The 13,736-nt window shown below is 44.0% G+C and overlaps 1 protein-coding gene across 6 annotated transcripts in view; it reads left to right on the forward strand.

Moving 5' to 3' along the window:
- Gnptab (N-acetylglucosamine-1-phosphate transferase, alpha and beta subunits) overlaps positions 1–13,736 on the forward strand; it is a 68,191-nt gene that overhangs the window by 23,390 nt on the left and 31,065 nt on the right. For 3 of the 6 annotated variants that reach the window (XM_006513848.2, NM_001004164.3, NM_001364707.1), the window contains 3 exons: positions 9,393–9,512; positions 10,082–10,123; positions 11,870–12,075. In XM_006513848.2, the coding sequence (XP_006513911.1) occupies positions 9,393–9,512; positions 10,082–10,123; positions 11,870–12,075 (368 nt within the window). Of the gene's footprint in view, positions 1–9,392; positions 9,513–10,081; positions 10,124–11,869; positions 12,076–13,736 lie in introns of those variants that run through there. The other 3 variants (XM_006513850.3, XM_006513849.3, XM_017314026.2) reach the window with 1 other exon arrangement.

Genomic DNA, 13,736 nt, shown 5'->3' on the forward strand with positions numbered 1-13,736 from the left:
TCCAGAGGCACCCAGGCCTCCAAAGAAAGAGCCTCCAGTTCAGTGGAATAAAAGAGCTTTCTATAACAAATGTTTGTATGTTGTTTGCTTTTTAAAAACTGTATACATATCCCAGCACTTGGGAGGCAGAGGCAGGCAGATTTCTGAGTTCGAGGCCAGCCTGGTCTACAAAGTGAGTTCCAGGACAGCCAGGGCTATTCAGAGAAACCCTGTCTCGAAAAACCAAAAACCAACCAACCAAACAAACAAAAACCCAACCTGTATACATTAGTGAATGGTATAAAAACAAGTGTGTAAAATTGCTCACACCCTAGTATCTTACCACTGCATTGCTTAAAGGGAACAGGATAGGGTGTTCCTATACCTAAATGCTCACAATGAAGCAGAGCGGTTGCTAGCCTGATTTTTATGTTGACCCTTGAGTACACACTTGCGTTTTTTTAATTCCCTAGATCAGTGGTTTTCAACCTGTGGGTCATGACCCCCTTTGGGGGTTGAATAGCAGATATCATGCATATCAGATATTTGCAATATGATTCATAACAGTAGCAAAATTACAGTTATGATGTAGTAATGAAATACTTTTATGGTCGGGAGTCACAACCACACGAGGAGTTGTATTAAAGGGTTGCAGCATTAGGGAGGTTAAGAACCACTGTTCTAGATGATGTTCACATTAACTGCATGGTGATTGCTTAATTAAGTAAACGCCCTTGGGCGGTTGAGTCACAAGTTCAACTAGCCTTTTTTCATGGTAACTCTTATTACTTTATAGACCAGATAATAGTATGGTAACTGGGACTTAGTTGTTTTTTATTTTATTTGTCAATGAACACAGTGATCTTGTCATTTCAAGGAAAGCAAACAATAGTATTTGTTAGTAATAATAACATTTGTGTCTTCAGGTTTATAGAACTTGCTTCCAATGTGAAGACACTTAACAATTTCACAATGCTTTTGTGACTAGGTTTGATCTCATCCCTGAAATCACATTTGTTAATATTATGTAAGACGATTAATAAAATGTATCAACATTTGGCAGGTCTACTGGAGACCGTTGGTTTCCGGTGTGTGATGTTATAGAATCTTGCATTTTAATAGTTTAGTTGTTCAATGTGCGAGAAAGGCCAATGGGTTTTAATGTAAAAACCCTAGAGTTTTCAGATTCCACACAGCAACTAACCCGTAAGTTGCAATGGCTGGTCTTGAGTTTAGTGTCAGAGTATAAACTATTGTCTGAAATTGTTCTATAAAAAGATGCTCCTCCCCATGTCCCTGTGAGCAGAACTTTTCTCCATAAATCTTTCCCTTTTGGTTGGCTAACCAAAGCATCATATTTAAACAGATTGAAAGTGGATGCTAGCTAGCTTGCTTCTGTTAAAACGGAACAGAAAATTTCAGGAATCTCAGAAATGCCTCTCTCTAAATTTTGATGATATTTCCTAGAAAATATATTTTTCTGGGTTTCACAGATGGATCCATTAATAAAGTGCTTGCAAGTAATAATAAAAAAAAAAGACAATGATAGTTTCATTGTTTGGTCCCAAGGCTCAAACGTTTGTGCTGGCAAAGCAGTCATTTTAAACCCCACCCCCACCCCCAAGAAAATTGTGGTTTTCATGACAAAAGTTACAAACATTAACATGTAGGGAAGCTCATAGCTTTAAGCTGTCTTGTTACATTGCAAATATGGAAAACATGAATACCTACAGCAAAGCTCTTGTGGGTCTTGATGGTTCTCTGTGTTGAGGCCAGCAGACCCACGTAAGGCTGAGAAACACCCCCTAACTACAGTGGGTGTTAAATTTTGCACGCTAGGAAAGTGTGAGCAAAGGTAGGGTTTTTTCCCCTCACCCCAGAGCTTGAGTCTTCGAGTGTCTCTGAGAATTGCATCTCTAACCAGTTTCCTGGTGGTCCTGAGGCTGCAGGCCTGGTGACCAGTGCTTTAGGAAAGGATTAGTCACTTCCCTGTCACATCACTTCCGTGTTTCTCCATCTTGATTCTCCCACCCGACTCCCACCCCTGCTAAAAGTTCCAAAGTGATCCTCCCCAACTCACACATTTATGGAGCACCTACTGCGTACCCCAGTGTGTGCTGCTAGGAAATACGGATTTTTTAATTCAGTAAGTTTTTTGTTGTTGTTGTTTGTTTTGTTTTTTTTGAGACAGGGTTTCTCTGAGTAGCCCTGGCTGTCCTGGAACATACTCTATAGACCAGGCTGGCCTCGAACTCAGAAATCCGCCTGCCTCTGCCTCCCAAGTGCTGGGATTAAAGGCATGCGCCACCATACCCCAGCATACTCTTGTTTTCTATCTGAAGAATTTTTTCATTTTGTTTGAGACAGGATCTCATTGTGTAGCCTGGAACTTGCTGTGTAGACCAAGCCAGCCTCAAACTCACACATCTGCCTGCCTGAGCTCCTGAGTGTTCGCTCGGATTGAAGATATGCATCTACACTCAGCTCACTAAAGATTTATATTAAAACTATTGGTCTCAATATGTAGCCCAGTCTGGCTTCACGCTTAGAGTCCTGCCTCAGACTCCCAAAGGCTGGGGTTGCAGGCTAAAATTCGGTGAATAATGTTTCTTCCATTTTTAGGTTGCACTACGTACAGTTTATACTGTTTATTGAAAGCTTCCATTTTTTAAAAGTTATTTATTTTATGTTTGTGTGTACACTGTAGCTGCACAGATGGTTGTGAGCCTTCATGTGGTTGTTGGGAATTGTTGAGAATTTTTAGGAAGGACCTCTGCTCGCTCTGGTCAGCTTCACTCTGGCCCAAACATTTAATTATTATACATAAGTACCCTGACACTGACTTCAGACACACCAGAAGAGGGCGTCAGATCTCATTTCGGGTGGTTGTGAGCCACCATGTGGTTGCTAGGATCTGAACTAGGACCTTTGGAAGAGCAGTCAGTGCTCTTACCTGCTGTGATTCATCTTGCCGCCCAAAAGCTTCCATTCCTTTGCTAGATTTGTTTGTTTGTTTGTTTTGTTGTTGTTTTGTTTTGTTTTGTGAGACAGGGTTTTTCTGTGTAGCCCTGGCTGCCTTGGAACTTGATCTAGAGATCTGCCTGCCTCTGTCTCCCAAGTTCTGGGGCCAAAGGCTTGTACTGCCACCACCCACCCCGCTACTGTACAGTTCTTATTAGTGTCATTTGCTCTGGAATGAGAAGGAAATCCCAGTCTGTGTGTTCACTTGTTGCTAATACGTAAATCATCCATTGCTCCTGGTTTCAAGGCAGACATTCCTTCTGGGCTCTTTCATCACGTGTAACGCATGGCTATTAAACCGTGTGAAGCTCTTTTCTACTGCAGGTCTGAGGGTGCAAAGTGACTTTGTTACTTTGATGTAGTGATTTGAAGACAATTGTATCACGTATTTGGCAGGGTCCCTTTCATTCTGAGTCACCGGCTTCCTCCTCAACTGGAAACCAGTATGGTCTAGTGGTTATAACTAAAGGCTCAGACTCATCTCTGCCAAGCTTGCTACAAAAACAACTGACTCGGCTGGGAGCCAGTCATGCGGTCTCTGTCAGGTTTTTAAATTTAACCTGTGAGTTAAACATGTGATAACCGGCTCATTAGCAGAGCCAGCGTATGAATGACTTAGGAACTTGAGTTGTTTTCCTCAGCTGAACATTTACCTATATGTCCTGATTCTAATAAAAAAAAAAATATATTAAGAGTGAGTCATTACTTTACCAGGAAAACTTCAGCATAGGTATCCTTCCTTCCTTCCTTCCTTTTCCTTCCTTCCTTTCCATCTTTCCACTGAAAAGTGTATTGAATCAAGCAAGGTTTTGGTGGGGGAGTTGTTTTTGTTTTGTTTGTTTGTTTGTTAACATTTTCAGTGTCTAAATGCTTGACACACAAACCTAATGAATGGTATGAGAACTGACACCTCGAGGTTGTTCTCTGCCCACCACACGAGTGTGTGCTCTCTCTGCCGCATAGAAACATGCACCCACACAAACACAACACACACCATAATAAAGACCATTTGGGAGCATGTGAGTTGGAGTGTCCTTGAATGCGTTGTGTGTGGGTATACCGAGTGAGATAGACATTAGTGGGAAACACACATATATGCTGAAGGAATAATAGGTACCGGGGCTAAAGAGATAGCTAGTGGTTAGAGGCACCGATCGCGCCTCCAGAAGACCGGGGTTTGATTTCCAGCACCTAAATGGCAGCAATCAGTTGTCTGTGACTTTGCTTCCAGGGGATCCATTTCCTCTTTCTGGCTTCTGCAGGCACCAGGCACATAGAGGATACACCGATATGCATACAGGCAAAACACCCAAAACATTAATAATGATAATAATAAAATTATAACGAGATTATCGTTATTTATCTAACTGGTACATATTAACCCACTCATGAGGCACTATTCCAGACCTCAGGCAAATAATGGTGACTGAGAGGAATCCGTTACTCTTACATAGAGGACAGGAGGTGCAGTGGGGGGAGTTGGAACACAGCTACATAGAGGTCAGCTGATCTCAAAGTGCGGCCACCGAGATCGGTGGCAGCAGCAGCATTAGCCCGGAACTTCTTCCAAAAGAGCACTCATTCTGAGGCCACCTTGGACCCCCTGCAGTTAGAAGCTGACAGAGAGCAGCAGCCTGTTTCTAAGTAATCTGTGTGCCACCGGCTACTGTGTGAGGCCCACCAAGGAGTGTGCAGGAAACACCTAGGGGATGTTTCTGAATATGGTTGCAGTGGGGAGAGAAACCCTGGAAGTGTAGGAGAGAAAATAAGTGACTAGGAAGGCAGGCTGCAGATGCCTAGTTCCACTTCTGCCCCAGGTGCTGGCTATCTCATGGAAGATACACGTGCCCATGGTGGAGGTGGAGGTGGAGGTATTAAGTATACTAAGAATCCCTCCGAGCATAAAGTGCTGCAGAAGATGCATATTGTGAGTGAATTCTCTTCCAAGAGAACGGTGCTGAAGAGGGCGTGGCTGGAGGAGGGAGGTGTGGTTAAAGAAGTATTGACAGCAGTATGAGCAGCATCTTGCGAGTTCCTAGCCATACTCAGTGAGAGTGAGCACCCAGGATGTCCTGAGAACAACCTCTAGCCCTAACGCTAACCCTGATTGTGAAGCCTCGGCTGCTGGGGTCACACTCGACTACGGCACACATGTGTCTTCATTTTCCTGACAAAGCATCGGGACCCATTACCTCTCTGGTCTCCATTTCTAGTCAGGTTTACCCGATTGCTTGGTCTTCCCTAGTTTCTTGGATAAGCGACATAGGCGTGTGTCTCAGGGCACATGAAAATACCTTTTTCCTGGTATGTTTCTTCCTCCAGCTTCCACACTGGCTCATTCCCAGGTTTTACACTGTGTTCTACAATGCCGTGGTCTCAGCTCTGTGCTGAAGTTGCCTAGATCTCGTGCATACTGAGAAAACACTCTACCAGTGGGCTCCATTCCTATCCCGGACTATTTCCCAGTAAAGCAATCTCTAATATCTCTATCTAAAAATAGTCCTTACGTAGACTTTCTATATTTTCCCTGTGACGTTTTACCTCTCAGACTTCATATCTGTTTAGTTTTTACTCAGCTAGACTATAAATGCCTCATCTCTTCTGGAGGGTAGGGTGAGAGCAGGGCCTCAGCATAACCCAGGCTGACCCGAGATCATCTTTTCTTGGGCCTCTTGAGAGTTTTGTAATTATAGGTAGGTGCTGCCAAGCTCTCGCTCACATCTTTCAAGCAAAAGGTGGTTGTCGGTTGTCACTTGGACAATTCTCCCATGAAGTAATTAATCCATGATGGAAGTATTTATATATATATACATATTGCCCAATCCTGTGTCCGGGCTGCAAGAAAGGGCAAATGGAGCGTGGATTTCCTCCTTGCTATGACCAGATATCTGACAAAGAGAGACTTGAAGGAAGGACAGGTTTATTCTGGCTGGTGATTCATAGTGGGGAAGGCGTGGTAGCTCAAAGCTTTGCAGGCAGGGCAGGTTGGTAGATATGGAAGCCAAGGCGGGAAATCCAGTGCTCAGCTAGTTTTCCCCCTTTGCCCCCCCTTTTTGTTATTTATTATTTTTTTAATATTTTTATTATTATGTATTTTCCTCAATTACATTTAGAATGCTATCCCAAAAGTCCCCCATACCCTCCCCCCCACTCCCCTACCCACCCATTCCCATTTTTTGGCCCTGGCATTCCCCTGTACTGGGGCATATAATGTTTGCATGGCCAATGGGCCTCTCTTTCCAGTGATGGCCGATTAGGCCGTCTTTTGATACATATGCAGCTAGAGTCAAGAGCTCCTGGGTACTGGTTAGTTCATAATGTTGTTGCACCTTTAGGGTTGCAGATCCCTTTAGCTCCTTGGATACTTTCTCTAGCTCCTCCATTGGGGGCCCTGTGCTCCATCCATTAGCTGACTGTGAGCATCCACTTCTGTGTTTGCTAGGCCCCTTTGCCCCCTTTTACTCAGTCTGGTACCCAAGCTAATGGGGATTGCGCTGCCCACATCCAGGGTGCCCCCCCCCCAGTTAATCCTCCTGAAATGCCTTCATAGGCATACTCAAGCCTGTGGCTCCCTGTCACCCTAGGCACCTCTAATATCAAGCTGATAATCAGAATGAAGTATCACAAAGACAAACTTTGGAAGTTGGCTATAAAGCAAACAAATGAACAAAAAACCTGTCCATTTATTTAGAAAAGGGAAAAAACCATCTAAAATGTCAACACCCAAACAGATGAGGGGTCTGCACCTTCAGAGTGGTGGGATTGCTTGTTTAGGTTTTTGGTCTTGTTTTTTTTTTCCTGGTTGTTTGGTGGTTTTGTTTTGTTTTGTTTTGTTAAGTCAGTGAACTAAGGAAACCTTCTTTTGGAAGAATAAACCTGAACAGAACCACTAAGGCAAGGCTGGGCCTCATTCTTATTTTGCAGATGATTTAAAAACAAGCGGGTTGGGGGAGACTCCATCCTCCTGCCTCACGCTGAGGGCTTTTCAGCAGACACGGCTGCTTCTGTGCTGGGTGATCTATTATCTCAGATGCTTTGGGAAGTGAAGCAAGAAGGTCTTATGTGCTTATGTGCACAGGAAGGAGTTATGTAGCTAGTAGAAGAGGTGGCAGGTTAGGTGACGAGGGCTCTGGGACAAAGGAAAGAGAGGGGTTGGACTTGGAACATCTATGGGGCACAGGAGGTGGTGGCTTTACTTAGACCAGGTCTTCACTTGGGCCAGTAGATAACTTCACTGTGTTTTGCTGTTTAAACTTCTGATTACCTTGCTGTATTTTTAATTATCCTTTTTACATTTGGCTGCATTTGATTGCCAAGGACGAGCCTCAGCATGGAGAGGGGTTCTGAGAGAAGGGGATGTCTGGGAGTGTCAAAGAGAATGACTCAAAGTCAAATCGTGGATCCAGGCTGATGACCTGTGTTCTGCTTGACACAGCTTTTCCAGTCTGCTTCTCTCTCTGTTCTGCTTTTTCTCTGGAGATTTCTCTGTCTATCTTCTGCTTGCTTCCTATTCTAATAGGTCTCTCTGTCCATGTCCTGCTTGTATGTGTGTGTGTGTGTGTGTGTGTGTGTGTGTGTGTGTGTGTGTGTTGTGTGTTGTGTGTTTTCTCCAAGCAGTTCTCTCTTTTTATCCTAATAAATTCTCAGGATAGCTCCTGCAGAACACAGGTCCTGTCTTATTTTACATATCAACCCAGTCATTTACTCCAAGGTAAGCATACCTTGTTTTCTTAAGTTGCAAAAGAATTCAGAGATCTGTCTGCCTTAATTAAGAACAGATGATAAGATAGTTGGGTGGAACCCTGCCCTGAAATTACCATTCCTACCACACCTGGGCCTTATCCTGCTCTGTCCTAGGCTGACCTTGAATTTGGGAATCTGCCTGCCTGTATCTTTCTGACAAGCTGGCTCATAGTATAACTGGTTTTGTTCCTTTAGATTCATGAAGCTCCTCATAATTCATATTGCATGCTTATATTTTGCATACTTGAGAAATACATATATGTGTGTGTGTGTATCACTCATGTATCTAGAGCTCTTTCCCATAGCCTTAAGGGCTGCCCTGAAGGTCCCAGCATTTACCATTTTTTAGAGACATTAGCCACACCCACCCTTCTTCTCCATGGATTTGTGCTATCTCAGATTATCGTGAAGTCTTGGAAGTTAACAGGAAGGCCAGTCCTCGAGAGGAACGTGAAATATGTACATTATACAACAAACCTTATGCCTTTGGCAGGCATTGCCCTTATGGAGGCTAACGCCAGGGGCCCTGTCCCAGGGGCAGGAACCAAGTCACTCTGTCCCCACCAAGGCCACGACGGGCCTGGCATTTGTTCCTGCCAATCCTGTATTTGTGGCAGATATTAGTGATAGGTTATCTATAGATTATCTACTCTAAACCAAGTTCTAAAACTAACACCCTCTACTCCCAGAAAACCTTTATTCTCACCCTGCTTGTTTTCTTGTAGCAAAGCACACCTACCATAGCCCAGACTTTAGCATTTGAACCATTTTTACAGTGTATGGTTGAAAGCAGCACCAAATGCACTCACGTGTTGCATGGCTGTCATCACATCTAATTCCAGAACTTTCTCCACTCCAAGCAATCCCCACCACCACCTACCTCATCCCCCCACCCCACCCCCATACCCAATGATCACTCCCTGCTCAACCAGAACTCAAGGCCTCTAAGGAGCTCCTTTTGTCTCCCCCATTAATCTTTATTACCCCCGTCATTGTGTGTGCATGGTGGCGGGGTGGCATGCCACAGGGTGTGTGTGGATGTCAGAGGATAACTCTTTCCTTACCTGTCCGGGGATCAAAATCAGGTCTTGGGTTTGTGCAGCAAGCACTCTGAATTCACCAAGCCATCTTGCTAGCCCTGAAAATAATCTTTAAAAAGGAAGGATATCAACCTCTTTAAGGGTGGCTGTGAGGATCAAATGGTTTCACGAAGTTTCTAAGGTAATGAAGTTCACAGAGATGGTATTGGTATTTGATAGACACCTCTCCGCCTGCAGCGGCCCAGAAAAGCACACAGTTCTGTCACCTTTTTATTGATTTTCTTTGATAATGTCTAATTTTAAACTCTGTTGTTTGTTTGTTTGTTGATTTTTAAAGACGGGGTTTCTCTGTGTGGCCCTGGCTGTACCTGGAATCCACTCTATAGACAAGGCTGTCCTCGAACTCAGATCAGCCTCCCTCTGCTTCCCGAGTGCTGGGATCAAACGCGTGCACCCCCCCCCCCCCCCAGGTTAAATTTAAACTCTTAAAAAGTTCTGTTAGAACCTTCCCCCCAAATGTTCTGAAAAACCTGCAGTTAACCTGGAGGGCTGTGGGTCTGCCCTAGGCCCTGTCTGCCCATTAACCCGAGGGCTGTGGGTCTGCCCTAGGCTCTGTCTGCCCATGCCAATCGACGTGGTTTACACCTGGGTGAATGGCACTGACCTTGAACTGCTAAAGGAGCTACAGCAGGTCCGAGAGCACATGGAGGAAGAGCAGAGAGCCATGCGGTGAGTCATTGTAAGAAGTAACCCACAACTGATGCACACGGGGGTGTACAGAGATGGGCAGGGTGACCACTCCAAGCTGGGTAAAGTCTTTCATCTGGAAGATTTGCTAAGAGTGTCCCACTATTTATAAACATCAGCAGTAAACTCCAGTAGCAGGTCGTTTGCACCATATACTGCAACGACTTCTCTGTCCCCGGGTGTAAAACGATGCCAGTCCGTAAAATGACCGGTAGCCCCATTCTATGGTTTATAAGTAAAACAGCCAGGTGGCATTTAAATGAGCTTTATTGGTTACAGTTTGAGGTACAGGGTTGTTGGTAGCATTTCATCCCTATCTGCTCAGCAGCTGTGGAATTAGTCTGTGGCCTGAAGTCCCGGTGCTAAGAGATGAGCACCTTATACGATTTGTTTATGTTTTCGGTGCCCTAAGCATTGTGACACTTCCCATTGGCACATCAGTTCCAGTGAAGCCACCAAGAAAGTGACCGTTGTGAAGTCTCCCCTGTCCACAGTTGGGGGCCGCACTAGCTGAGGTGTGTGTAACAAGCCAACTTTGCTCTTTGCTCTAGGGAAACCCTCGGGAAGAACACAACCGAACCGACAAAGAAGAGGTGAGCATTTTGGTTTTTTCCCTCAGGAATGAAGCTTAGAGAGATGAAGTGTCAGGATTACCGCTCGCAGGCGTGCGCTGTTTTGGATTGAAGCGTCTGCTCATGACAGCCCCTCCCCTGCTATTTTGTCACCCCATGAAGTGCACTCGTTAGAGAGAATTGGCAGTGCTCTATTCTGTGACTGACTGGGCACTCATGGGGTTTGTGTTCTGGTCGGCCGAGTCCGGCTTGGTTTTGGCAAGGCCAGAGTACTCATTTATCTTTCTTGATGCATTGTTCTCTGGGCCTCTTTAAACTAATTACACCCCATGTTTTACTGTCAAGTTTATGCTCTCCACTTATTTGTACACTTATAATCCCTCCTTATCCGTGGAAGCTGTCAGGCTGTATATTTTTAAGGACCTGGAAGGGGATTTAGCCCAATGACAAGAACCAGATACATCTCTGTTGCTAAAATATTGACTTAAATCAGTCGTGGCTCTGACGAGAGTCTCTGAAAGAGCGAGCGCTCACTGGCAATCAGAAGCGTCTTTCCTGCTTCTTTCCCACTTAGATCTTAAAGGCAGCTCTTTGTGGAGATGGTCATGAACCCCATTCCTCAACAGTTTTCTGCTTATTTGTTTTTATTTTTTGAGACAAGGTTTCTTTCATATAGCCCAGGCTAGTCTTCACACTCACACTGTAGCTGAGGATAGCCTTGACCTCCTGACCTTCCTGCCTCAGGGGATCACGGGAGTGTGCGGCTACACTCAGCTCACAGCTGTCAGTCATAGTTCATGGCCCAAGGTCTCCTGCTCTTTAATTCCTATGTCCATGTAATATTTTTCTACTTCATGCCTCTCAGGATTTTGGGCAGGCTTGTTATAAGTATACATATTTGTGTGGTAAGTATATGATATATATATTTCCACATTCTGTCCCTAAAGAACTAGGAGGTCACAGATGTTTGAGAGGGACAGATTTACAGTGCGTAGATTAACTCTGAGTCATCACTTTTGAGGGTGCTCATTAAGCCATCAAGGTGACAGTTGCTACCTTTTGCATTCCTATTACTAGCTGAGGAGGTTGGACAATTTTGTACAACATTTTACTAGTTGTGGTTGCTTCTATTTACATAATTTTTAAAAGAATTTCTTTAATGCAGATAGAAAAATCCCCTACATGTTCATGTTAGAGCCACATTATTGTATCAGTGTAGTGTCCAGTGTAGTTCATATTGGTCTAGTTGGGGAGGGTAATACCATGTCACATCCAGACTCTCTATCCTAATATGCTAACAACAGCCTTCAATGGACTACAAATATATTTTTTAATGGTAATATGGAAGTAATCAATTTCTTATGGATTTTTGAGTCAGTAAACTTTGCTGGCAAACTTATTTTGTCTCTTTCTCTTTTTTTTTTTTTTTTTTTTTTTTTTGAGACCTGGTTTCACTATGTGTTCCAAAGTCGCCTAGAATTTATAATTGGTCCTCTTGTCTTATCCTTCCAAGTAGGAGACATGATATGTGCCTGGTACTCTTATAATCATTAGATGTTTGAAAACAGGATCTAAAATGTGTTTTTTTATCAGTTATTATTATTATTAATTATTATTATTCCATCCTTACTAACAAAACTTTTTCACATTCTTGAGTAACGAATTTAGTGAGGTATGATTTTATATAGGCTATGGGGTTTTAAACCCTGCATCATTGAGCAGTGGGCACAAGCTCTCCCTTGTCTGAAGTGCTGTTTGTCTCTGCAGTGAGAAGCAGCTGGAATGTCTGCTGACGCACTGCATTAAGGTGCCCATGCTTGTTCTGGACCCGCCCCTGCCAGCCAACTGCACCCTGAAGGATCTGCCAACCCTTTATCCATCTTTCCACGCTGCCAGCGACATGTTCAATGTTGCGAAACCAAAAAATCCGTCTACTAATGTCTCCGTTGTCGTTTTTGACACTACTAAGGATGGTGAGAGGATTTTCCTATTTTTTTTAAAGAAATATTTATTATTTTGTGTGTATGAATGTTTTGTCTCCACAGATGAGGTATGTATACCTCACGCCTGGATGAGGCTGTTGGATCTTCTGGAACTGGAGCTATAGAGAGTTGTGATCTGCCATGTGGGTCTTAGAATCTGAACCCAGGTCCTTCAGAAGAGCAACAAGTCCTCTTGACTGCTGAGCTATCTCTCTGTCTATTTTATTTTTATTATTATTTTTAGAGGTTTTGTTGTTGGGGTCAGGGTCATTCTATTATATAGCCCTGGCTGTCCTGGAGCTCACTGTATAGACCAGACTGACCTTGAACTCACAGAGATCCACCTGCCTCTACCTCCTGAGTGCTGAGATTAAAGGTGTGACCCACCATGCCCACTGGGTGCATTTTTAAACCATGTTATCATTGATGTTCAGAATAATAAAATTCTGAATGAAACAAATGACTCTGTGAGAAATGCTTGATAAGCTAAAAATGTCCAGAGAAACACCAAAGAGCCATTATCATATTGTGTTGTAAGCTGTCGACATCTCAGAAAAGGACTACACAGCATTTCCTTCCTTCAAACGCATCGTACCATGTGCGGTATCTCAGACACTATGAGAACCTTCGATCTGGTACTCCAAAACTACCTCCTCCTGGCTCCAAGTCATTTTGGAGACTTTTAAAAGCCATAAAATATACTAGAACACATACTTTATTCAGAACATACCAGGCCGTTCACACTATACTCAGAAATGCTTGTTTTCTTTCTACTTCACACAGTGAAATCCAAGCTCCCAGAGGGATGGCACAGGACACAGGAACTTTGGAAGGTGATCAGGGCATGAAGGCTGAGCCTTCCTGAGTAGAACAATAGTATAATACAGACTCGAGACTCCAGCTCTTCCCCATGGGAAGTTAATAAGATGTTACCTAACTGCAAATGGAAAGCGAGTCCTTCCTAGAGCCCAACTGTGCCCTGTTCTTGGCCTTGCTGCCTCGGAACTGTGAGACATGCCTATCTGCTCAGCAGCTATGGGATTCATTCCTAGCATGAAGCTTCTGTGTCCCCATACTGAGATGAGCTGCTGAGGCCTCATGTGTGACCCAGCTCTGGTCTCTCTTCTCTCTCAGTCTTCCTGTGCATTGGGCATCTCTACCTGGAGACGCTGTTGGTTTTGCTTGGGTACCATGAAAGCTTGCAAGTTCTTTCCACGATACAGAGTACCATTCTGTCCACATCATACCTGCCAGCCCCACTTTTTTGTCTTTGCTTCTTCCCAAAAAAAACTGATAACTAACCTCATCTGTCAGTTGCTTTTGTGTTGCCACTGGTCTTAGGGTTCCTCCCCTCTTCGTTTCCTTCATAGATACCTGAAACAGACACTGAGCTGTTCAGTGTGTAAAGTTCTGTACCTAGCACAAACTGCCAAATCTGAAAATCCTGATTTCACTCCCCTTTAGAAGACAGTACTTTGGTAATATTGTATTTGCTTTTCTTTTTTTCTTTTTCTTTTTTTTTTTTTTTGGGGGGGGCAGGCTTTTTTGAGACAGGGTTTCTCTGTGTAGCTCCGGCTGTCCTTGAACTGAGAAATCTGCCTGCCTCTGCCTCCTGAGTGCTGGGATTAAAGGTGTGTGCCACCACTGGCCCA

This window comes from Mus musculus, chromosome 10 (assembly GCF_000001635.26).
Source record: "Mus musculus strain C57BL/6J chromosome 10, GRCm38.p6 C57BL/6J".
In the NCBI taxonomy this organism is placed as follows: domain Eukaryota; kingdom Metazoa; phylum Chordata; class Mammalia; order Rodentia; family Muridae; genus Mus; species Mus musculus.